Source organism: Aricia agestis, chromosome 1 (genome assembly GCF_905147365.1).
Source record: "Aricia agestis chromosome 1, ilAriAges1.1, whole genome shotgun sequence".
NCBI classification, from domain to species: domain Eukaryota; kingdom Metazoa; phylum Arthropoda; class Insecta; order Lepidoptera; family Lycaenidae; genus Aricia; species Aricia agestis.
Genome location: NC_056406.1, coordinates 5,298,776 through 5,325,115, shown reverse-complemented (window position 1 = coordinate 5,325,115; position 26,340 = coordinate 5,298,776). Strand labels below are relative to the sequence as shown.

The following is a 26,340-nucleotide window of genomic DNA, read 5'->3' as shown; positions in this document are numbered from 1 at the left end:
GGTTGTTTTAATTGGTTTATCAAAATGCATGTTCCTTCGGCCCAATCATTTATTCAGCACTTGGCGCAACAATTTTTTTATATAAGAAAGGTGATTTTTTTAAACAAATTTAATATTATGGATATTATAATGATAAGAAAATTCCACAAGCAACCAAGAAACTAATAATATTTCAAGAGACTTGATCTACAACATTGAACGTTAATGTAATTTAGACTTCTGCAAATCTCCAGCTCCCTGGTTGAACACCTTAGCCTTGTTATTTATATTTTTCTTTTTGGTAACTCTTGCACCTTTTATCGGTATTCTTGCAGCTTCCTCATCAGAAGAGGGTTCAGATACTGAAAAGGATAAGTGCCGCTTCTTTGCTTGAATTTTCCATTTTACAGGATTTTTATGGACCGCCTGAGTGATATCTTGCTCATAATATTCGGTGTCTGATGATGCCCTATGCGCTTTGAGTTTGGCACTTTTCATCGTCCTGTGAGTCCTATGGGGTTGCTCCTTTTTTTCCCCCCTTGGGGGGGTGTGGAAGTTTTTTAAATTTGCGATACTTTTTGTACGCCCCCTGCTGCTGAGGTCGGGAAAATTTTGGGAGTATATTACCACACTGTCGAGAGGTATGGCTTTGCTGCTGTTTTTAGGGTGTTTTCTGTTTTGGTTGCTACCGTTGTCCTGGAGTGTTATCGTGTTACTGGAGTGGCTGCCGCAGCTCGTGATGCTATTGCTGGGGCTGTACTGCTCCTCGGCCTGGCGCTCCAGTTCGCGAAACTTCGTGTCTATGCTCTCGTCGGATGGCTTGTACTGCTCCAACGCCTGTTTCTCGAGCTCCTCGAATTTGCTCGAATTCGACGGTCGAGGTCTGGTCAGGAAAACAATTTTCGGGTTCAGTTTTATGAGACCGGGCGTGAATTTTTGCGGTCGAGATCCCCCTGGAGTCGTGCTGACAGGCGACGGAGGAGTCATACTCAGTACGGTGCTGTACAGACGTTTCTTTCTCTCGTTTTCGGCGCTCGACGCAGGAGATACTTTTTGATTATTTCCTTCCTCGTTTTCGGGGACATCTTTTTTCTTATTTTCGATTTCCTTTGTTTCATTTTCAATTTTAGCATCATTCTCGTTGTTATTCAAATCACTTGTTTTCTCTTGATTTATTTTGACTTCCACCGTATTAGCATTATCTGCGTCAGAATCTCGGGGCCACCATGTGCCGTGTTTTTTGTCGGCGGCTCGGGCTGGCTTCTGGCTCGTGGCGAGCCCAGTGCACTTCGCTTGAGCGGTGCGATAGATGGTGCGCCGGAAAGCCGCACCTCGGCCCGCGATCTGGTGGTTGTTGGCAAGACGACCCAACGCTCGCCGAAAATTCAGAGGAGGCTGACGTGACACGTCCAGCTGAAACTAAGAATGTTATTTGAGCATCATTTATTCTAAACCACAACACCGCAGAGCTCATGTGATAAAACTGTAGTTACCATAACCTTAGTAGGAGAACTACAGAGAAGCTGATTAGGAAGAGCAGCATTCTGTTGGACGGAGATGGCGAGTCGGCGCGGCTGGCGGCGGCGCGTGCGCATCTTTCGAGGCGCGGGTGGGCTTGGGTCCCGGGCAAAAGGCCCTGGTGTGTTTCCTCTCGTAAAGCTGGTGCGTTGGGGGTTGTTCTGCCACAGAACCCGCACCCCCCGGATACGCGCCTCCAAGGCGGTCTCCTCCCTGGCTCTCTCTCCTGACGAGACCCAGCGCTCACTAGCTGCCGATAGATAAAAGTTAGTTGTCACGAATGCTTTCGACTTTTAACTGAAAGTTTGCTGTAAATAGTAGATATATTGTCTATTTTCTTGCGCAGCAGCAGTACTGTTTGTCTTTGATCGTAATACATGTCTCAAATGCAACCTCGCTCAAATCAAATAATATGTGAATTGGAGTCAATTATTAAGCTTTCTACATGCATACTTTCTATGACGAGGAAACGAGGAATAATGTAACTAAAAACAAATAACTTTATATAAAATTATAAAGTGCATAGTTACAAAATTGTGAACGCACAATTCCTCTTCCGCCAGCGTCTTGCAGTGGCGACGTCGCCTGCTCACGTTTCCGTCGCCATTTTCGTACGTCAGCTTTCTGAACCAGTACTCTACCTAAAACAAAACGGAATAAATTTACAAGTAAATTGTGTTAACTTCAGGGGAAATAATTATGGGTTATTATAGACGCTGTGGCCTATCGTTGATCGAAGAGGTCCACCAGTTCATATATCGGGTATACTCGTAATTGTTGCCGCAGCCTGGCTAGTGGGCATGAGCTGTTGTAGCCAGGAAATACGATAGGGACATTTGTGGCTGCTAGTGCGCGGTTTTCATAGGCTGTTATTGTCATTTGTCATTATCTCATACGACTCGGCGCGCCAAACCCAAGCCCTTAGCAGTTGCAGATTTTTATAATCTGTGTTAAGAACCTTAGCAGTATCATTATACTGCAAAGTCTTACACGCCTCTGCGTTGAGCCATCACCTGCATCATAATTGATTATTGTCTTACACATTGTAAATATTTTTACCTCTGGCAACATCCAACATTCAGTCTGATCGGAATTTTCATATCTGGTGAAATTGCAGCGTTCGTTCGATCTGTTGCTTGTTACAGTCAAATAACAATTCTCCCTAAAATTTGTGTTGATCTTAGTAAATGGTATTTTTAGTTAAAAAGCACTGCGAAACCCTTGTCTTTAAATAGCGTAAGGGCCTGTTTCAACACTTCCTGATAAAGTGCCGGGTAAGCTATCCACAACTTTTTTGACAGATTCCCCATACTCTATCTGTCAAGTTAAGTGGTGGATAGCCTATCCTCGGCACTACAGCCAAACCTGGATAAGCTAGAGTTCAAGGGAACACGATTTCATTCTCGCTCATAGAGGTTTCTCACTAACCCGAGTTTCTCGCTTATTCAGGTACAAGGTTAGCGTTTCTCTCTTATAGAGGTACGCAGTAAGCAAATGACAAGTCAAAAATTCATGGACTATGTAATTTTATTTTGTTTAGAACTTATTTACATTTAAAAAAATCCGTTAATTTCATTTGGTTTTCTGTTTTTCTATATTTAATGTTTTTCTCTAACTCATATTTTGTCGGATATTGCTTGATGAACAACCGCATTCAAACGCATTCACTATTTTAAGTTTATCACACAATAACAGTACTTTAATTTTCCGTTTTGACATGATACAGAACAGAACTTTCTTTCGCAATTGGTTAACCATAAACTGAGTAAGTTCGTTCAAAAAGAATGCGATAAAAAACAAAGTTTTTTAGCTCAACGGAATAGAATGGGTACAATATTGACGAGAAAACAATACAAAAACAATGGTAGGAAGTTTGACGAAAGTTATGAATGAGTCATAAAATAGCAGATGTTAAATTGTAGAAGATGTTCAATTTGTAATTTGTTTTCTCATTTGTTACTGTGTATGTAAATAAAAAAATAAACCTTGACTGTCGCTTATAGAGGTATAGAAAAGAACCAGTCTCGCTCACAGAGGTCCATGAGAGAAAAACGACTCTCTCTAACAGAGGTTTCTGTTTCTCGCTAATAGAGGTTTTGGGTGCTTAAAATGACGGGTCCTAGCTATTACTCTCACTTATACAGTTTTCTCACTTATCCAGTTGTCACCGACCCAGGTTTAGCTGTATATGGACGTGGTGAAACAGGCCTTAGGAAGAAAGTCCGGTCGTGGAACACAAATATTTTTTATGATTTGGCCCACATGTCTCATTCATGTTTTACACGAATATAATATTTGCTATCGCGTGCACACAAGCACACAATAGAAGCACGATAGAAATATATTCGCGGGCAAATGAAATAGGTTGATATGTTTGTGATAATAATCGATGCCTATGTGCTCTGCGACCAGACTTTATACTTATTCTGTATAATTTAATGTTTTATGTGTATGTGTTTTTGTACCTGGCATCATCGTAATAGAAGTCTCCGTAGAACTGTGCCAGTCTGGACTCAGGGATGACGTCCTTGACTGATCTAAGTCCAATACATCCATTCTCTGTTGCCAGAAATATTTTAAACATTAAATATAAAATTGAGAAATATTCCCGCAGTGTAAGGAATGTTAAAGTGTAGCAAAGGTATGCTCTCACGCCTGTTCATTTTATTGATGATTAAGAAACCAGATGGCAATAGATACCTTAGGTACCTATAATATAGCGCAAGTCGGACACAAAATACTATAGAACAATTGGACATTGGTTGATAGTGTTTTGCTTTGAGAATTCAAGATTTTTACGGTAAGTAAATAAAAAAATATTTATGTGATCAATCAGCTTCCTTGCTTTCCTATAGGAAAACAAAGAAGATGACTGATCGCCTGGTGAAAAGCGATGTTCATCATAGTGTTTATAGTATCCTTTTGCTCGTCCAAATATAAAGGATTTTACTGGTAAGTTTTTTTATTTTATTTACACGATCGGTCTGTTTCTTTTCTTTGAAAAGAGATCACCGTAGCTCATGGAGACAGCTAACACAAGTCCAAGACTCAAGAGACTCAGGAGTTGATAAAGGGTTGGTGGCTGACAGCTGACAGAAACGAACCTGTTTTTTCATGTTGACTGTATAGCGAAGACTTTGACAAATCCCGAAAAACTTGCGATATCTTACAATGTTGAGCCAAAAGGCGCTAAAACATATAAATAATGTTACATTTCGCAAATTTAGAATCAAATTATGCTCTATGCTCGCAACTATCTTAAATCATACTACTTACGAGACAATCTTGGCAAGGGCCGCAAGAATTTGTAAAAAATTAAGTCTAGGGGTTTTGAGACAAAAAAAAATCAAGTTGGATCTTGTCTTTGGTACCATCTTCCAAGTACTAGCTGTCCTATATCTACCTGGTTGGCGACAGTGAAAGCATCCCGTGGCTCGGGGGTCCAGGTGGGGTCCGCACACCGGGCGATATGGGCCCATGCAGAAGAAAGCCGGTCCACCTGGAAGCTCATTCAATGTGACATCATCGCTACACTGCTACCCTAAACGAAATAGTTTCATCAATAAACGCTATAAAATTGTACAGATATTTAAGTTTTGTCAATTCAAAATCTCCGATTAGAAAATATTGTTTCTTTGATAGACACGAAACATCATAATATTTTTTTCATTTCGAATTGTGGTTCGATTTTTTTGCGAAAGTCATCTCGTTGGCTTGTCTCGTGACGTTTTTTTAATTTGGTCAAAAAAGGTTGTAACTGTTACCTACCGTCGGAAAACTCATGAGGTAAGTATTTTAAGTTTTTTAGCATATAGAACTGGAGTTTTTGTTATTTGTAGACTGGAGCAGAATCTCAGAATTATATTATAGGAGCATGCTGCATGCTGGTCATTAATCTGAAGGCAGAAAAGCCGACTGAGGTTATTACGAATCCACACAGAATAAAAAGGCTAAATGCAACCTAACCCAACTTCTTATCTTAATAAATAATAAGATAATGGTGCAGGGTTTGAACGCGAGTTTTAGCATAGTTTTTAAGTAACATTTAATTATTACTTAACTACGCTGGCGTAATTAAGTATTGGTATTACCTAATGATAAGTGTCATAAAGGAGTATGTAGATGGGTGACGAAGGAAAATGTGAGAAAAGTAATAACAACAAAAGGCAAGAGACACGAAAAAAGTGCCATCACGCAATGTTTAGCATTAGTCTTTACTCTTTTAAACATTTTTATGTTTTATCAAGTTGCAGCCGGGTATTATTTGGGCTGGTAATGATTAGGAGGCGCCGGTCAAGTACGAGCCTGGACATACTGACATCAGCGGGGCTAAAATGGTTGCTTTGTAGAATCATGATATGAATCATAATATGATTCATTTTTTCTAAATCGCAAAATGGAACTCTGCTGGCAATTCATGTCTAGTAATTCGTACTGATTTGACATTTGTCAGTTTGACAGTTTTCACAATTCATTTGCTGAATTGATTGTGAGGAATTGCTAAATGTTACCATTTTAGCCCCGCTGCTGTCAGCTTTTGGGGTTGCTAAATAAGATAATTTCCCAAATTTAAAGGAAAATACGTTTGGGTAAACAATAACTTTGTTATTGTTAAGCAATGATGAAAAACTCAAAGCAGATATATGTTACTACCGCGCGCGTTGTGAAGATTCAAATACGGCCCAATTGGGCCGTCTGTTATTTAGTCTGCATCGAGCGCAGTCACGAACGTGCCGCGTCTTGTCTTACCTAAATAAATTGAAAATGACGACGTGCGTGTTTCGAAAATGTACCAATTATGACTCGAAAGTAAACAAAACACATGGAATCTCTTACCACATGTCTTGATTGCAATAAATACCTCGATTATTTACATATTCAATTATTTTTTCCAACAATCTGGAAAAAAATCGAATTTTCGTTATAGCTCAGGCGAAGAAAGAGACAGCGATACGATTCGACGTTTAAAAATAGAACTGTCTCTTTTATGTAAATGGTTTTTCGTATCTTTTGTTTCACTTATCTGCCAAATTGTCAATGTTTGCAATTTTGAATTTGAAAATTGTTCGGAAGAGATTTAAGCCGGAAAATAGTATGGACGTAACATATCTGTATAAGTAGAATATCATTGTTGTTAAGATATGATCCCGTAATTTTAGATACGTAAGTTATATTATACATAATATTATGAAGAAAATTCATTATTAAATAATAAAGTGGATCCAAATAATGGTCAATCGCTCTTCAGTCTTAATAATAATAATAATAATAAACAATGCGTACAGTTTACTGTATGACTAAACTATATTAAGAAGAAGTCAGAAAATATTATTACAAGAAAGAAATAATATTACGGTAACTTTGAAGCTCTACCTTTGTCCTCGAGTCTCGAGTCTTAACAATTTAAATATTATAAGTACCTACAAATTAATGTTATGGGGTGTTAGATTCTATTAATAAAACACTCTACCTCAATATTAATAAATCAACAGCTTCTATCGCGAATATGCTTAGTCTTTGTTCTGGCCTCTGGGATAATATTGTAGTTAACTGGCAACTCAGCCCGCTCGCGGCTCGCGCTTAACGGGCGGCCACCGACGGGCGACGCATCGCACGTCAGTCAGATTTACGCAGGTGGCGTGGACAGACGTGCGGGTTGTGGAACTTTCTTTTGTGTAAAGAACATTGACATTAATATTTTGATTAATTTATGTTCAAGTAAATTAAATTAAAAATGTGAATAGGACAGTGAATAAACAAAGTATGCAACGAAAGTGATGGTACAGTTTGTTAAAAATAATAAGTGTTATTTAAATTAAAAAAATCGATTCATGCCTTTCCACAAAGGTGTTTTTCCAGCTCCGTCGAAAATTTCATGTTTGTTTTAACAAATACTTAACATGCACACGGTTTAATTGTAGATTAAATCAGAAAAAAAACATTCGTGAACGTTTCTATTGTCTGCACATGTTAAAACAACGATTTAAGTGAAGGAGCCTATAAAAAGTGAGTGAATCTCGGGCCAGTGGAGGCTGCGAATGCGATCTCTTTCGTCATCGACACGAGCACAAATAGAGTGGGCCGACTGCGACTCGGCTTGGTGAGTAAAATCCTGTTTTGTATTCACTTGCCTCGCTATTATGCAAGTACCATAACGGTCACCTAAACGGTCTTAACATATTCTCGCGGCGATTACTGCGACTCTGAATTAATGATATTTCGGATAATGAACCTGCATAATTTGTTGGTTTGCGATTCAATGAACATGAGGCTTTTCTTGTGCAACGATCAGTAAACGAGTTGATAAGCATCTATAAGAAGCTGTGTTCATGGAAACCGGCACAACGGCAAACAAAACTGACAGCAGAAACCGGAGACGTTCTACCGGTCTTGACTCTTGACCCCTAGAGTTCCTGCCAATTGTCGGCAAATTAGCTCTACTTTTCTGCGTGGCCCAATGGGATCGGTATAATATATGTATATTAATTAGCCTGGGCAATTCCAATATCCTCGAAAGCTCGAACCAACCTCAGCATAACTGGCTAGACCCTAAATGCTAGTCGGCTAAGAAAACACATGACCCTGAACTTAGATGAAACTACAATCATTACAGTAAAATGACAGAACCATGCAATTTTTGCATCAGCAATAATATGGTAGATGCAAAATTTGCTTGGTACGTTTGATACTTCAGTTGAAATTCGACATGTCAATTCCCTAAAATACATTTACTATAACTATTGCAGATTTATAGGAGTGGAATCAATGGGCTTTATTATATTATGATTCCTTTACCAGCCTCGTGCCAACATACCACTTTTTAGTTCTTTGTCTCTCGATCCTTTCCTTTAGTGGCAGAAATCACCAATCACTAATATCGACAATAGTCTTAAAGCGTTAAAGATTATATTATTGTCATAGATTTCGCCTTAGAGATGCAAACTCAAGACTTATGGGAATGGTGGTCGCCTTTTATAATATCGATAGCATAAACGTACTATCAGTGGTAAAATAACTTTAAACGCAATGTCCAGAATCGCGCTATCCATTTATAACCCTCGGTTGGTCGCGCTTTTAAAATAACACCGTTGGTCACCTGGGGTCTTTGAAAGCCCGAAAATTAAATGACATAAAAATGGCATAAATGTATATATATTTCTTAACTTTTTTCTATATATTATTGTTATTTAATTCAATATAAATAAGATTTCATAAAAACAATAATAATATTTTGAATATTTATAACCAAAACTCACATTTTAAAAATAGAAGTCAAAAAATTTCAAGTAGATACCGTCAGATAGGAAAATTTAAAAAATCAACTTAATTTTTATAAATTGTGGTAAAACGCGTAGATAACTAAAATAACAGTTAAATTTCCTATAACTTAGATTGAAATTCAAAAAGCAAAGTCGAAATAATATATAAACTATTGAATGTTAAATATTGACAAATTTTCAGCACCAAAACCTACTAAATTTTATAAATTTTTCTGTTCTAATACATTAAACGCATGGTAAATATACCGACAATTAGATTCTAATCATCACCAAAAAATAATCGTCTTCATTTTGGTCTACGTAGCAAAATATGCATTTCTGGAAAAGTGCGTCTAAAACTTCTTATAAGCGACATAAAACATTAAGAACCAACACACGAGCATTTTAATTGATTTATTATTAAAATACAATGAAAATCACAAAAGAAATCCATTTCGGTCTGAAAATTGTATGAAAATATGAAATCGTATTTAGTTACGCGGTTGGTCACCTGGGGTCTTTAAAGACCATGGGGTCTTTAAAGACCCCAGGTGACCAACCGCGTGAATTAACACATCTGTAACACACAATACATGCACACGAGCTCAGATGACTAGCAATTATATCGAAATATAATTCTTTTTAGGAAGCCACCAAAAGAGCGGAGTTGCTACGATTAATTTAAATATGGTTTTTTCTCGTTTTCGCAAACTCCGGGCTTTTAAAGACCCCACGCGACCAACCGAGGGCTAAGGATGGGGTAAACCAAAGGGCTGGAGCAAGGTTATTCCAAGCTTTCAATGAACGGCGGTTGTAATATTTGCGCATAGAATTCTGATCCTTATGAACAATTTCAGCCCAGCAGCATTGGCCTTGGCCTATTTATCGAATAGCTCCCGCGAAACATCCATTTTCTCTATCCTTCTCTAACATCGAATTTATGTATTAGACCTCGTCTTTATGCAGTCATTCTTTGAATTTTTATTTGGTCTTTTATGAAAATGTACCTACTGTAATTGTCCGTCCTTTATTTTGATTTTTATTTTTTTAAACACGTAACTTCTTCGTACTTCTTGGACTTCTTGAATCCTACCTTATTCAACCCTAATTTGAAAATGTTCACTACACATTCCCTATTCCCCAAGTCTAAGTTAAGAGTCTCTTGCAGTGTAAGCGCTGACTTGTGCCGCTGCGTCGCGTCAGACGTTAAAAATTCAATTCAAAAGAGATCTATCATGACAGTGTGACGTAGCGTGACGTCACAGATGGACCGTTTTGAATTATTTTTCAATAACTCCAAGTGACCCAGTTCGCGGCGCACAAACGCGGACCTTGGCCCGGTTTCAGCCAGTTGCGCCCTTTGGTCGCCGACTGCCCGAGCAACCCTATGTGCTTTTATTTCATGAAAATTAACCCAGCAATAAATTAAGCGGGGGTTTTTATTGCAAATTTTATTGGGTCTGCCGTGTGTTATCCTTAAATTTAAATACCCAAATAAATGTCCAATAGAATTTATTAATAACATCGCATTTTATTGCGGTATGCGGAATTTTCTTCATAGGGCGAGTGGAATGAAACTCCTGTCTTATATTAAATTGAGAAAACTCAGGATTTTATCATTCTAGGGTAGAGTTTGACAACATGTATTATTAAAAAATCGATTCTTAGCTAAGAAACATTAGCTGCTTACAATTAGCATAAAGGGCGATTCAAGTAAGGGCCAACCCATACGTACCACAACCACACCACGTCGCAACGACAAAATGCCGTCAAGCAGTGGTTACGTGTGAATGGTGTCGCTGCAGCTTTTTGTAGTTGCGTTGTGGTACCGACAAAATGTCGACGTGGTTGCGTAGTCGCCAGTAGTTGCGTCGTGTGCAGATATAGTTCGACTCCGGCTTTACGTGTTGACTAAACTCATGAATTTCGAAGAGGAAACTTTATTATTGCTATCCTTGCGAGAGTGCCGGCGGCGTGCGCGCACAGTCGTTGCATCGACGCAACGTTGTGTTTACGATGTGGTCGGTATCACACACGCGGTCGACAACGACTGCAAAATGTGGTACGTGTGAACAATCTTATTAATTTTTAATACGAAATATACCACGTGGTGTGCAGGCACGGTCCGAAGGGGGGGGGGGGGGGGGGGGGGTCACAGGAGACATGACCTCCCCCAAAATCTAGGGTCAAATTGAAAAATCTTAAAATCTTACCAAATAATAAAAAGAAATTTCTAGCTATCCCCTAACCACCTTAGACAGCTGTCAACCCAGAACCGTCCGAGGGCGCAGATAAAAAATATATATGTATATTAGATTAGTGAGTGACCCCCCCAAAATTCCAGGCTGCGACCGCGCCTGGTGGTGTGGTTGTGGTTGTGGTACGTGTAGGTTGGCCCTTAGGCAACCAGATTTGCGACAGCCAGGTACCAATTGTGAGATCCTACACTCAATTGGTCTATTATGATTACCTACATTGATCATTTTATTGGTTTCAATTAAGAGTTATCATTGTTGTTTCTTCCGCATTTAGTAGTCTATATGTACTAATGCCCAGTTTCTGAGATTCATTGAGTGTACTGATATTTATTATCGCTTTTAATTAGCTAACGTCAAATTTAACCAGTCAACAACGTCGCGACTGTTGAATAGATAAAGTATTTTACAAGATCGGATAATCTCCACAAATCTATTAATCCACTTGTTCGAAAGAATCGAATATAAATACACAAAGTATTTGTTAATTATTTAAATAATCTTATAAGCCTTGCAATGTAGCTCACATTATCAACGAAGCCATACAAGAAAGGTAAGTATTGATTTAATAGGATAGTGTAGTCACCAATAAAAATATAAATTACTTACCTAATTATTCTCATATTTTTATGCAAAAATCTTAGTGTGGGTTGCACCAGAGGCGTGGTTAAAGTTATGGTTATAGTTAAGGCTTTAACTTTAACCTTAACTTTGACGGGAGAAATTGACAGATGACAGCTGGTCCAACAAGGTTATAAATGAACGTGGGCGGGGGCGCTGCTGGTAAAGGATAACTGTCAAAAATGGCGTTTTTGTATGATGACAGCGTTAGTTCCTTTATTCGCTACGAGCATAAATAAAACCTTGTCGAGCTCTATGGTTATGGTTAAATAATTATGGCGTCTTGATGGCGTCCATTTTTAACTTTACCCAAAGATTTGATATTTTGCATTGTAGTTAAAGTTATATTAAAAGTTACAGCTTAAATAGTTAAAGTTAGTCGGTGCAACCCAACCTTACTGAACTCAAAAAGTACTTCTTGAATCTTGATTCCTAAATTCTGGCATCGTACCAACCCCAAAAAACAATCATTACTATAATGGAGCGATTTCATAGTCATAAATGTTTTATCGATAGCTGCATAAAAACAATAATATTATGTTACGCGTTGAAACTTTCATGGCGTTTATTTTAAAACGCACAGCTTACAAGTTTTTAACACCTCGTCTCTATAAACGCATCCGTAGCAACCTGTAGTCCAAACATGAAAACATTATGATTTTGATTTACTATTTACCGAGTTTGTGTTCGCATTTCGGTGCCGTCGCGTCGTCCGATGTTTGAATATTTTGTTGATTTAGGTGCACTTTTCTGTTATGTTTGGAATTCATTTCCATAATTATGTCTGTTTGGAATTTTATGTTTAGAAATTGGTGTAACGTGTTTTTGATGTGTGGTAAAATAATCGAGACGTAGTGCTTGCATCGAGATGAAAATAACATGTGATTAGTAGCTAGCTGTTAAGAATCCATGATTATTATCAAATTACTGTAAAATCTATACTAGAATATTATAAATGCGAAAGTATCTTTGTCTGTCGGTCTGTATCGCCTTCACGCCAAAACTACCGAACCGATTGTAATGAAATTTTGTATACAGATAGTCTAAAGCCTGAGAAAGGACATAGGCTACTTTTTTACTGGAAAAAAGGGTTGTAAGGGGGTGAAAATGCGTAAATTTGTTCAAATTATTAATTAAGTTCCGAAAATTCATAATATTTTAAATACGTCTCCTACATCGCGCTGACGCTTGCTCAAACTTCTTTCTATAAGAGGTGGTATCATTTTACATTCAAGTTTCGATTTTTTTCGATTGTTATTTCTATTGTACGTTACAAATAACTCAGTACTTTATCTATGCAGTGACGTAACCTTAAACCTATCAATGATAAATAGTTTATGGCTAAAGTTGTGTAATTGGGGGACTTAATAAGCTTTAAAATTTGGCATAATATATAAAGTTTTATTAAAAAAATTTAAATATTATGTGCACACTGCACAGCTGTTTTAATTTAAGGGGTACCAGTGTTTTTTTTTTATAAAAGCTTTTAACACCAATTTTGTTGAAATCGCGCGCTATCAACTAAAGTCCACCCGGGCGAAGTCGCGGGCAACAGTTACCTAGTATTTTATAATAATGTGGGACCACTACTTCTAGTGTGCCACTGAGTTAAAAATACCTCTATCCTATAATAGATACCTGAAGGATATCCTAAAAGTATAGTCGAGGTAAATGACTTCTATTGTCAGATTGCCCGAGTTATTCGAGTATGGGAAGCGAGTCTCTTCCCAAGACAATCGGGCGTGGTAGGTGCAAACTGCAAAGTGCTCCGTTTTTATATGCCATAGAAACAATGAAGCTCACCTAGTTACGATAGCGTAATGATACAGTAAACTGTGGATAACTGTCTTTAGGAATAATTATTGTGGCTGGCTGGGATACCATAACGTTTATGAGTTTCATTGTTTCTACTTAATTCAGATCCCTTAATTTAGATTCAGGTCCCTATTTCACAATTTCTATCTCAATAATTAATATATATTTAAGGTTTACAGCAACTTGATTTACAGTTAGTCCAATCTTGAGTTGAAAATACCAAAATAAGTAACCGCATGTTTGAAGACATTAAGGAAAAAAACTAAAGCTGAGCACGAGACCATTCGGATTTCAATATACCTGTCATCATCAGCTGCGCATCCCAATAGCGCCGTAGTCTTATCGGTGAATTTATTATCTGTTGGAGATACTGATGAAATACTCAAACCAGATATGTAACCACCGCGCGCGTTGTGATGCTTCAAATACGGCCCAATTGGGCCGTCTGTTGTTTAGTCTGCATCGAGCGCAGTCACGAACGTGCCGCGTCTTGTCTTACCTAAATAAATTGAAAATGACGTCGTGCGTGTTTCGAAAATGTACCAATTATGACTCGAAAATAAACAAAACACATGGAATCTCCTTACCACATGTCTTGATTGCAATAAATACCACGATTATTTACATTTTCAATTATTTTTTCGAACAATATCGAAAAATCGAATTTTCGTCATAGCTCAGGCCTTAGATAAATGATTGGTCTCACGCGCGCGCTCGCGAGCGCGAGACCAATCATTCATCTAAGGCTCAGGCGAAGTAAGAGACAGCGATACGATTCGACGTTTAAAAATAGAACTGTCTCTTTTATGTAAATGGTTTTTCGTATCTTTTGTTTCAATTATCTGTCAAATTTGTCAATGTCTGCAATTTTGAATTTGAAAATTGTTCGGAAGAGATTTAAGCCGGAAAATAGTATGGATGTAACATATCTGTATAAGTAGAATATCATTGGTTGGAGAAATATTGTCTCGAGTCTGCGTTTGGTGTTGACAGCTGACGATAAACATGCGTTTCCAATTAAATCGCGTCACCCGCCATTACCACGTGCCTCACAGATGAATCCTTTCGTTCTATTAAAGGAAGTGAAGGAACGAGGATAGTTAGTTAGAGATAGTCGTTTACGTTCTCGTCTCGTTCGCTTGTCATCACAAACACTTAGTTGAGCCAATAAAAGGTTTCCTTATTGGTTTAAAGGATTTTACCATGGTATAATAAAATACTGTTTAAATTTATACATGGGAGAGCCATGCTTCGGCACGAATGGGTCGGGCCGGCACAGAAAACCGGCGGGAAACAGCGCTTGCACTGTGTTTCGCCGAGTGAGTGAATTTACCGGAGGCCCAATCCCCTACCCTATTCCCTTCCCTACCCTCCCCTATTCCCTCCCCTTTCCATCCCTACCCTCCCCTATTACCCTATTCCCTCTTAAAAGGCCGGCAACGCACCTGCAGCAGCTCTTTTGATGCTGCGAGTGTCCATGGGCAACGGAAGTTGCTTTCCATCAGGTGACCCGTTTGCTCGTTTGGGGTTATTTCATAAAAAGCCGAAAGCCCGAGTATTTTAGCAAATACTCGGGCTTTCGGCGAGAAAGTGACGTTCGATCTCTGTCTAGCAGAACTTTCGCCATTGAAGTGTGGACCTGTCGGGCCCAAGGTTCCCCGGGCGTTTGACGCGTATTGTGTCTCACCTTTGACCTTTTCAGCGTGCGTTAAAGTGGAGCATTTCGCATTGTTCATTTGCAGGTAACCTATATTTAACTAAGGACAGTTTAATCGTCCGCTTGTGTTGTGCGGTTCGATTGTGTCATTTGTAAATGTTAAACTGGAATCTGCAGGTACATTAAGCAAAAAATATAATTCGAAGTTATGTTAAAAAGTGATTAGGGAGGGATTAAGTCGAATTAGACAATATTTATAAAATCTCAATAGTATGCACAGTACGTACCGACTATCAATCACCTAACAAGTGGGTACCTAAGCATTTTAATAAGTGGTGTTCAGTTTAAAATGTCACCCTTCGTCGCTATAGGCATATAGAGAGGCAGTCACGTTTTTTACGTGAGGGTAGACAGAGACAATAGAATCTCGTGTCGGACCCCTGCTACCATCGTTCCTTTTTCGCTTCGTAGCTCTTTTATACGTGCTCATCGGTGCCACTACACTTGACTCCTGATGGGAGGCGTTTTCAATCCTTTTATTTGTTAAGTGCCTTCTTTAATTGACTAATTGCATTTTCATAGCTTTATAATTTCAGATATTTGTGTTGTGTAATGTGTTATATTTTTCCACCATCGCTTTCCCTTTGAGACAATTTATGAAAATTCTTTGAAGTACTCAGCAGTCAGCAGAAGCAAGCAACAAATAATCTGCTATCACGAACCGTCGAACATAAATCAACCTTCTAAGATAAGTGAATCAATAAATCTAGAATGTGCCGTGATCATAATGTTGGCTGTAAAATGTAGCATTGTTTTATTGGTGCTCGCTCTTGCTCGCGCTGCACCCAGCCCTGACAAAGTACACAGCTTCCGAGATACGAGAGTTGTGTCCAAAAATGAACACCCATTAACATCTGAGGACAATAAAATGGCGTAGCTAATTCAGAGATTACAAGACCAATTTCGGCATTGTTACTCTTATCTTATGCCATGTTCGTACCGTATGCTCACAAGCCGTGTCTGTGTACCCGAGGATGTTAAAGCTTATTCATATTCTTTTAACATTCGTTCGTATAAAATATGCTCTAAAATTAAAATGATCTTTGTTGGTAACTAGATCTGTTAAAATTGGATATAATTTTTAACCGCAGAGTTAGTCACCGAAACAAAATATAGCTGTGGCTAAGGGTAGATAACCGCAGCTAATCACAAGGCTACGAGAGCTTCGACCCATGACTAGGAACTAATCAAAGGTTTTAATAAATTAAACATTGTACAAAGTAAAAAATCCCCAAGTCCTTTTAGAAAATTCAGGAAAAAAAACCCTCTTTGGGTGATACGATGCTTTCGTTGCGGTATATGATTTTGCAAGCCCGTATGCAATTATCGTTAAAATGGTAGCATTGGCGTAAGACGGCCATATTTGAACCATATGTTTAATTGCCATGTCGGCTCATGTACAGGATGATGTGTATCTTTGCGATCGGTTGCAACTTGCGAGGAATCGTGTGAATGACTCTTGACATCCTTATGAAGATGCCCCCGGCCTCAGCTGCGTCAGAGAATCTTGATTGTGGAATTCTAGAAATAATTAGGACTTCCATGCCGTTTAATTATTTTTATTTTATTCGCATTTAAAATTCTAGGTCACTTAAGTACACTAGGGTCTACAGTAAAGTTGCATTTTGTAATTTCGAAGGCGACATTCGAAATCAATAATGTACAGCAGTGTTTCCCAAACATGTCGGGACCGCGACCCATCTACAAGAAAGTTTAAGGTTCGCGGCCCACCTTGTGTCATAAAGACAAAAAGCGGTATGTTGCTGCCGCTGACCATATCATCATCGTCAGCCTACTGACGTTCACTGCTGGACTTGGGCCTTTTCTAAAGATCCTCACCACACCCATTTCAAATAAAAAACGTACCGTACGTAAGGGCCGGGACACAAAAACACGGCACGACGTCGTACTACGCCGTACGGCGCCATGCCGTGGTTTTTTACGACGCGCGTCGTGGATTCCCACGACACGGCGCCGTACGACGTCGTACGACGTCGTGCCGTGTTTTTGTGTCCCAGCCCTAAGTACGACAATCGTCCTTTAGTTTCAGGGCTCACCCAAAATCTACCCGCGACCCGCCAGTGGGTCGCGACCCACACTTTGGGAAATGCTGATGTACAGAATTCTACACGAATAACCTTTGTGACATGTAGCTGGTGCATGACGATGCCATATTATTATGTCAAATCCCATTTTATTTAATCGTCCGATCGTGGATTTTTGGAAATCTATTGTTATTATATTGTGTCTCGCTCACCGGTGAGCTTATGGGGCTTGTTGGGTTAAAAGCTTCGCTCTTGAAATAATCGAATGTAATACTACCCAATTCCATTTGCATGTTGCACCTTTCTTTTTTGAGACAGGTGCATACGGGAAGGGGTGGTAATGAATGAACCATTACCGTCCATAACCAACAATTTTCCTGCAATATTTGGTAACGGTGAACCTTTTGACATGTGGATAATAAATTGTATATCGATCCCACCGTATCGCTTACCGAATCGCAGCTGTGTCTTCCGTTGCGGTTTTAATAACAAGTAGTTACTCGACCGTCAAAACTGGTATTTTAGATGAACAGACATAATATTTTCACTCATTCATATTTATTTGTTCTCGTTCAATTCTAATTATTGTGTTTTTCACTCATTATGAATGCGTAAATACAGAACAGCCTGTATAGTAAAAATTAAAAATGTAATGTCTCGTTCACGGTCCAGCGACTTGTAATAAACAGATCATCACGAAATACTAGAGATTTTATGTGAAATATTGTAGAGAGAGTCGTTTTATAAACAATTGAAGGACCCAAAAATATGATATTCTAATTGACTCCCTAGCAGCAAGGCGTTAGGGACCCTCATAATATAGACACTACTATACTAGTAGAGTCATTACTTGGGGCTCTACTAGTTTTAATTTGTAGTATTCGTAGCAGTGGCGGATTTACAAATTTGCCGCCTGTAGGCTATTCAATTTTTGCCGCTCTATAACTGAACTTTGAAATTCAATACGTTAGTTTAGTTCACAATCATATCCCATAAAAAAAAAATTTTAAAATTTTTGCTGAGACGACCACACAAGGTTTCACCCTGTGCGGTAGCGAAACGGCGATGCCATACAATATAATATTTACTGGTATGTAGAATTTTGAAAATGAGTTTCAGTAGAGTTAGGCCGTGTAGATTCAGAAGCTTGGCTCTACATGAGGTCACATATCTTTTTCACAGGGTAAACCGTAAACCTAATAATATGTGGTCGTCTCGGCAATGTTTTTGGTAGGATTTTTTATTTCTGTAAGATAAAAAAATGGGGCTAAATTTGCCGCCCCTCTAAATCTGCCGCCCTAGGCTCCAGCCTACTTAGCCTATTGGTAAATCCGCCACTGATTCGTAGCTCTTAAATAATTACTATTACTAATGTCATTGTTTAGTACTTCCAATAAACAATGAGATTAAGTAGATGTTTATCGTTTATGTTCAATGAATTTTAACTTGACTATATCCGAAGCTCTACTTGTACTGAATCTTTGATGTTTGTAGCTCCTGTAGGTGTGCAAGGTACATGAAGTAGTTGAAGATTTTCTATCAAATTTTCAACTTTTTAATCATCTCGAAACATAATTAATATAGAATACGACAGCTCAAGTGTCGCGGCTAGCGCATTGCTGTCCAGACTCCAGACTCCGGTTTTAGATTGGAATCTCAATCCGATGAACTTAACGCTTCCGAGTGTGACTCATCCCAAGATCTCCTAAAATAGACCAAAATATTATAATATAAAATGTAACTTCAAAGTTATTTCAACAACAAGTATTTTAGGACGTAACTTAAAAAATGTAGAGATGACGATAGGCAACCAGTTGACAACAATACGTAACTTTATTTTAACTTTATAAGTACTTCAATTAGTAGTTCAATTATAATAAAATAATTTGGACCAAGAAGATTAATTTTTCCTGAATAAATTAATAACCCATATACATATGTATAATAATAATTTCATTTAACCATTACTTTACAATTTTCTTTGCAATTCTAAATGAAGCGATGTGAAAACTATGGACAATGAAATAAATATAATAATATGTCTGATCTCAATTTTTTTTGTTCTAAAGATCAACAACCTCAGAGCTCTTAACATCTTTGTATTGTTATAATTGTTCCAAGTTAATTGCTAATCTGGGAGCACGGCAGTGCTCCAGCCAAGCTTTTTAGCAAAGGCACGGCCGTAGCATACTTTTCTCGAAGCGGTTCTCGGCTTTTTCACACCCCCTTTATCTTCGATGTTAACAAAGCTAGGGATTTAGAATTTTGGTCACTAGGAGCAAGTTTTAAAACTAACTTAACCTCCAAATTACATAACAAATAGTTTAATAGTTACGGATGATCAAAGTTACTATATTTTGTCACTCACTGACTTACAGATCATCAAAATTCTAAGGTACTTCTAGCAGACTTAGAACCTTGAAATTTGGCAACAAGGTAGGTCGTTATCCACAATGAAAGGAAAAATTATGAAACTGGCCAAGTGCGAGTCGGACTGGCGTACATAGGGTTCCGTACCGTAAATTTGTATGGGAGCCCCCCTTAAATCACAAGTTTATGTACTTTTTATTACGTGGGAGAGCCATGCTTTGGCACGAATGGGCCGGCTCGACCGGATAAATACCACGTTCTCACAGAAAACCGGCGTGAAACAGCGCTTGCGCTGTGTTTCGCCGAGTGAGTGAGTTTACCGGAGGCCCAATCCCCTACCCTATTCCCTTTCCTACCCTCCCCTATTCCCTTCCCTTCCCTACCCTCCCCTATTACCCTATTCCCTCTTAAAAGGCCGGCAACGCACATGCACCTCTTCTGATGCTGCGAGTGTCCATGGGCGACGGAAGTTGCTTTCCATCAGGTGACCCGTTTGCTCGTTTGCCCCCTTATTTCAATAAAAAAAAAATTACTTATTATTAAAATTGAAATACAATTAAGTATTTTCTGAAATTTTCAAAAACCCTACTTTTACCATTATGGATATAGAGCAAAAAAGGGCAAAAAAACGTGTTTGTTGTATGAGACCCCCGATTAATCATTTATTTTATTTTAGTTGGACTATTAGCTTTTATAGCGACAACAAAATTACATAATTTGTAAAAAATTAAAATAACATAGCTATTGCGGTTCTGAAGATCTAGCCTCTTGACACACGGACGGACGACAGATAGACAGCGAAGTCTAGACTCATTAGGAATAGGCTCCCGTTTTCATCCTTTGGGCAAGGAAACCTAAAAACTGGAAAGTTTAATATAACTTTATTAAATAAAAGAAAAGATTTTTATGTTTGTGGCTTTGCAAGAACATTAAAAATGAGTTTCGACTTCATAATAATTATTTTACGTACAAAAGGAAAAATAGTGTTAACAAAGTTAACAATGAAACTATGATAATTAATTTCACTCTCACATACACTCCATACTCGCTCGATTGATGGTGTAGCACTCCCTTTATATTGCTTGTTTTCGGAGTATAATTAGTATGGTTTAAAAAAATCCGGGATAGGTCGTAATACTCAATCGAAAGTAACATCGGTGCACGAATAACTTCCTGAAAGTTCAAAAGTTGTTGGGCTATCGTCATAGAATTTGTACTTACTTTGTAGAAGTACCTACCTGTTATTATCAATTAATTTTACGACGTAGAATATATACCTAGAGATAGAGAATGGGTGCTAAGCTAAGTGCAGAAAAGTTTTAACGTGACCTGAAAAGAAAAGAAACCTTAAAAAAAGAAATGAAATCCCACCAAAACATTAAATGTAAAAAGGAGCCAAGCAAAATATTGCATAGCCATGCAATATATCTATCGTAAAAAGTTTTCAGATCATATTCAAGCCAAGCCTTCAACTTATTTTGTAATTTAAATCAACATTCAGTGAATTTATCAATAGTTTTCTTTATTTTATAATTATTATAGTGGCTTGGCAATGAGCACTAGAGAAATAATCAGCGACTGATTGGATTTATTGGGTACCATCGTTCACATGCGTCGTTACATACTAAAAACACTTTACGCTTGCCGTTTTGTGAGTATGAACTACCTCAAATAAGAAGTTTTATATTTGTTTTTCTTATGCTCATTGCCGAGCCACTATAATAATTATAAAATAAAGAAAACTATTGATAAATTCACTGAATGTTGATTTAAATTACAAAATAAGTTGAAGGCTTGGCTTGAATGTGATCTGAAAACTTTTTACGATAGATATATTGCATGGCTATGCAATATTTTGCTTGGCTCCTTTTTACATTTAATGTTTTGGTGGGATTATTTAATATCTTAAACAATGATTTGGTAATAATTACTCCATAGAAAAAATAAAAATACACGCTTTTAAAATAAAATTTTCATACTGTGTAATTTTAAAGAAGTACGAATAAAATAATTTATTGTTTTGATGCAGGAAGTTACATCCTCTGTCCTTAAAATTATTTTAATTACCAAAATAGTATACAATTCATTATTATTGTTTTCAACATTACCTTGATTATGCAATCACCTTAAAACCTTCATGGTTAATAACTTAAGGAGTTAGGAGGCTAGCAATAAGCATATTTTATAAAAATTAAATTAAATTTTGTTCATAAGATTATGAGCCAGTTTGTTGTCTGTCCTTCTGTCCTAATAAGTTGTTTGTACGGAAACCTGTTCGTAGGTTCCGTACCCAAAGGGTAAAAATGGGACCCTATTAGGTACAAAGACTTCGTTGTCTGTCTGTCCATTGCATCTGTCTGTCAGCAGGCTGTATCTCAAAAACCGCTATAGCTAGACTTCTGAAATTTTCACAGATTGTGTATTTCTGTTGCCGCTATTGCCGCTAAATAACAACAAATACTAAAAATAAAATAAAGTTAAGATTTTAGGAGGGCCCTGATACAACAAACGTGATTTTTTGCCCTTTTTGGCTCGTAATCCATAATGGCTACATGTAGGCACATGAAATTTTCACATAATCCTCAATCATATGTGTAATTTAATATTAAATAAAAAAATTAAAATAATTAAGGGGGCTCCCATACAAAAAACACAATTTTTGGCCTATTTTTGCTCTATAACGGTACGGAATCCTTCGTGCGCGAGTCCGACTCGCACTTGGCCGATTATTTTAAGAATCAGCAGAGCATCTGCATCAGTGTCTGTTGTGCAAATCCGTGTTTACCGTGCATACTGCATACTCAGGGAAGGTTATTCGCCCGCGTCTATTATTGTTAATTTCTGTGGAACTGCCGCTGATGGCGATAAACATTCTATAATAACATCGAAATAGAATACCGTACATCATATAAAACCAAACATAGAAGACATAAATCAGCACGGGACATCACCGTTCGCCACCAGACCGTAGGATATCATACGCGGTTAAAACAAAATGTACCATACTCACACTTAATAAAGTTCAAAATTAATCGAAGTTGAACATAACGGGACCCACCAGCTGGACGGGATGGTAACATGGGTTTTATTGCGGGTGCATAAGATTGAAAGTCGCATGTTTTTCGGATGATTCACGCAGCTAATCTCCGCCAGTCACTCGGCAACCACGTCTTGCATTGACTTGTGAACTGTTTATGCTGTGGCCGCGTTGATTTGAAAACCAGATTTTAGAGGCAATTGCACTGCAGCAGTGCTGTCTAATGTCTTTACACGCGACTCGTAATGAATGAGTTCTCATTGATGTTACGTCATAAGTCATAACCAGACCTAGACCAGGATCTACTAGATTAATGGAGATCTAGTAGATTCAGCTACTTTCAAGATTTAAAACCACTACTTCCTGACAGATGGAGTATAGAGTATCTGTCAGGTAAGTTGTGGATAGCCTATCCGGGACTTATCAGGAAGTGGTGAAACAGACCCTTAAACACGAAAAATTTTATAGGCTTTAAGTAAGCTCGGTTTAAGGGTTTTTTAAAAGCTTTTATTTAACTTGCTCTGTGTGTATGTTAGTATGTATGTTCGGGTGAAATTTTGGAACTCAATTTTGGAGTAGATTAATAATATTTAACCGATTGAGCTGAAATTTTGCATGCGCGTTTAGTTTGGATGACAATTTGTTAAAATATGATTAAAATCATATTTTAACAAATTCTTGAAACAAAACAAATTACAATCAAGTAGACTGAGAAATCTAGTCAGAGATACCTAACTAAAAAACCAAAAAATAAATTATAAGCAAAAAACTTTTTGAAAAAAAGCTTTTATTTAAATACTTTAAAACGAAGAAAATAAATTTCTCCTTAAAAATTCTAACTATTAAGTTATAACCTCAATATATTATACAATTTTCATGATAATAAAAGCTTGTCGCGAGACTGAACAATCTGACAGTATATATTTACTTTAATAAAATAAGAAATAAAATATACTCAGTTAAATTGGTACTAGTTTAAGTATTTATAAATCACGCGACAAGCTTTTATTATCATGCAAATTGTATAATATATTGAGGTTATAACTTAATAGTAAGAATTTTTAAGGAGAAATTTATTTTCTTCGTTTTAAAGTATTTAAAAGCTTTTTTTCAAAAAGTTTTTTGCTTATAATTTATTTTTACTGAGGTTTATTCATTCAATAGCGTGTCTAATTGGCTTACGTCAACAACGCCGTCAAATAGATAAACTTCTGTCAAACAATCTCAAAAGCCAGGCAGTAAAATGGCTAAAAACAAAATTCTTAGTTCTTACCGGGCTAGTTCCCGAACCGGTGCCTCGGTGGTAGACTAAAATCTCTTAGATATGAAATATTTTTGAATTAAAATTTCGAAATAAGTTAGAACTAGCTAGTAAGCTAGCGATTTTTTAGCCGTACATAAAAGATTTAAAGCGAACTAAACGACCGAATAAATAGAATTGCAATAGTAAATAGTGAGGTTGAGCCGCATCGCTGAGGTGTTGGCTGGGGGCCAGGAATCCGCCACGCTTCCCCGAACACCCTGTTTGACGATCCTTATCTCTAGTGCCTCTTTATAATGTTCTCTACAGACGTAAGATTATACTTACCTAACCTGCCAGCTATGTGCTATAAACCTTTCCGTTTAAATAGGAAGCAACGTTGTAAATGACCTTTACTATTGAACTAGGTCTATTTTTTGATAAAAAGTTCCAACCTACCCAAATTTTAACAATAAAGACTTCTGCCACATGAAGTTATGACAAATTAGGACATAACCATGACAAAACATAATTATGATTATGATAGTATGCCAATATTTTATGATTATGTCAAAGGATTATAATGTTATGACAAAAGAACTACCAAAAGAAGTTATAATTGATACTATGCAAAAAAGGGATCCCAAAATAATATTGATTGCAGATTTTACAAAAAAGTTTCTAACAAACTATTTTTTTTTTCTTGTCTATACTTACTCCTTGTTATATTTTCCTCGAGTGAAACCTAATCTTAGTTGGTTACGTTTTTTCTATCGAGTCTCGGACTCGGGAGTCGTGATTGAAAAATCTGATCTCTTTATGATGGTGGGAGCGATGACCTCTCATCTGTTAGGTAACGCTGTAGACTTCGAAGTTCGAGGCTTGTGTTAGCTGTTCATTACATTTTCATTCAATGATCTAAGAAACTCAATTTATTCCTTACCTTACATATTTGTTTAGTTTATTCAAGCTACTAAAGATCGCCCAATGGTCGAAATTCGACCTTAGTTTCAACCACATTAGGACTTATATTTTTTTTTAAATATTGACTTTATCATATTTTTTTCAACTTTTGTCTCTGGGACTCAACTGATCTCAGACTGGCCGTGTAAGCATTGTCTTATAGTATCTCAGATTCAATAAAAAAAACTATAATCCATTTTCAATTTGTTACCTTGTTGTCAACAGACTTCAACAATAAATAAAAGAGTATAATTCGTATGTATAGGCTTGTCACTCAAAAATCTGTCATTTTTCCTAGTGTGTGTGTTGTAGTGTGTGTAATATTTATTTGTTAAAAAAATGTATGACAAAAGCATAATTTCAAAATAATATTAGCTCGATGCACTCCTCCATTATATAAACTATAACTGTGCAAAATTTCATTCACCTTTTTTTGTGCAAGTTTCCCCATTTTTCGTCAAAAGGGATACAAAGTTTTTGGCTCACGTATTAATATATAGATGCTTATGTTAATGATGAATGATATTGGGCTTCAGCCTTCGGTATTCATCCACACAGATATGAGTACATTTTCATTCAGTGACCGTACAAACTAAGCCTTAAATCCCTATTTTGGAATTGTTTAGCTTGAATTGTTTAATAGTCATTAAGCTTCGGTATTCATGTACACATACATTTTGAGCTCATTTCGTATCATAGTTGTTTAATTGTTCAAGCTGTGCTTATGCTAATGGTGGATGATATAAAGCTTCATTAAGGTATTCTTAAGTGATGTTTTTAAAGTATTGTGTTTTGTTTCCTTTATCATCATCGATGACATTAAACATTTACTCAGTCATTAATTAAGTACATATACTTGTTTACTTTTATAAATTAAGTCTTAAGTATGTTTCTAAAATGATTTTTATTGGCTAGGCTAATGCTTTGTTTTTCTATTACTTTTAATGATGGTTCTACAAATTCTGTGACTTAATTTTGATATTCGCTTGCTTGTAGGGGAGGACCTTCATTAATATCCTCTTAAATATGCCAATGTCATAAGTGTCATTACTCATTGGCTTAAATATATAATTTAAGAGCCAATAGGAAAAAAATACGACATTTAGGAGAGCGCAGCTCCTTAGCTGATCTCCTTAGAACTCGAAGGCAAAATTAGATAAACAACAGTCAGAAGTGGAAACAACAACACAACAGCGGCATTTTTTTTTACTTTTTTCATCATTAACATATCGATAGTATATCAAATTATCAATGTCAGCCTTGAGCGTCGGTGGGCAGTGGCCGTGTGCCGCTTTCGTAATTACCTATTAGTCGCGTCTCACCACAAATTTTGCCACTTTACGGTTTTGTAACCGATTCGGTATGACGTGGTTTGTCGACAATTATGTCATTGAGGCACACTTTCGTTTACTATACTCTCAAATCTCAATACTGTCAACTGTGATTGTTGGCCTTTTTTAGGGTTCCGTATTTTGATCATCGATGTGATCATGCAAGTGACGCAGACGTTCTTAGGCTGGT

General features: G+C 37.3%; 2 protein-coding genes across 6 annotated transcripts in view; one reads left to right on the top strand and one right to left on the bottom strand.

The window, feature by feature from the left end:
* Nucleotides 1–43: 43 nt before the first annotated feature.
* On the bottom strand, nt 44–5,143 carry LOC121728154. Of its 5 annotated transcripts, none has more exons than XM_042116277.1 (7): nt 4,901–5,143; nt 4,602–4,686; nt 3,963–4,056; nt 2,557–2,659; nt 2,044–2,138; nt 1,473–1,743; nt 44–1,398 (listed from the first exon to the last, which is right to left on the bottom strand). In XM_042116277.1, the coding sequence occupies exons 1-7, from the start codon at nt 5,006–5,008 to the stop codon at nt 202–204; spliced, it is 1,953 nt and encodes a 650-aa protein (XP_041972211.1). In that variant the 5' UTR covers nt 5,009–5,143; the 3' UTR covers nt 44–201. The 5 variants fall into 5 exon arrangements, with proteins under 5 accessions (XP_041972211.1, XP_041972219.1, XP_041972226.1 ...); XM_042116285.1 differs by having other exon boundaries at nt 1,479–1,743; XM_042116292.1 differs by lacking the exons at nt 4,602–4,686; nt 4,901–5,143 and having other exon boundaries at nt 1,473–1,747; nt 2,028–2,134; nt 3,963–4,044.
* Nucleotides 5,144–7,106: 1,963 nt separating this feature from the next.
* LOC121726589 overlaps nt 7,107–26,340 on the top strand; it is a 73,016-nt gene continuing 53,782 nt past the window's right edge. The window contains exon 1 of the mRNA XM_042114014.1: nt 7,107–7,597. The gene's annotated coding sequence lies outside the window, so the exon portion shown is untranslated. The remainder of the gene's footprint in view (nt 7,598–26,340) is intronic.

Bases quoted from the DNA above. Each gene is read 5' to 3' on its own strand.
- LOC121728154 (XM_042116277.1), bottom strand. From the start codon at position 5,008: ATGAGCTTCCAGGTGGACCGGCTTTCTTCTGCATGGGCCCATATCGCC. The intron at 4,057-4,601 runs GTTCGTTTCTGT...TTCTGGCAACAG, and splicing joins CAGTCAACATGAAAAAACAG to AGAATGGATGTATTGGACTT. The intron at 1,744-2,043 runs GTGCGTTCACAA...ATCGGCAGCTAG, and splicing joins ACGCTGGCGGAAGAGGAATT to TGAGCGCTGGGTCTCGTCAG.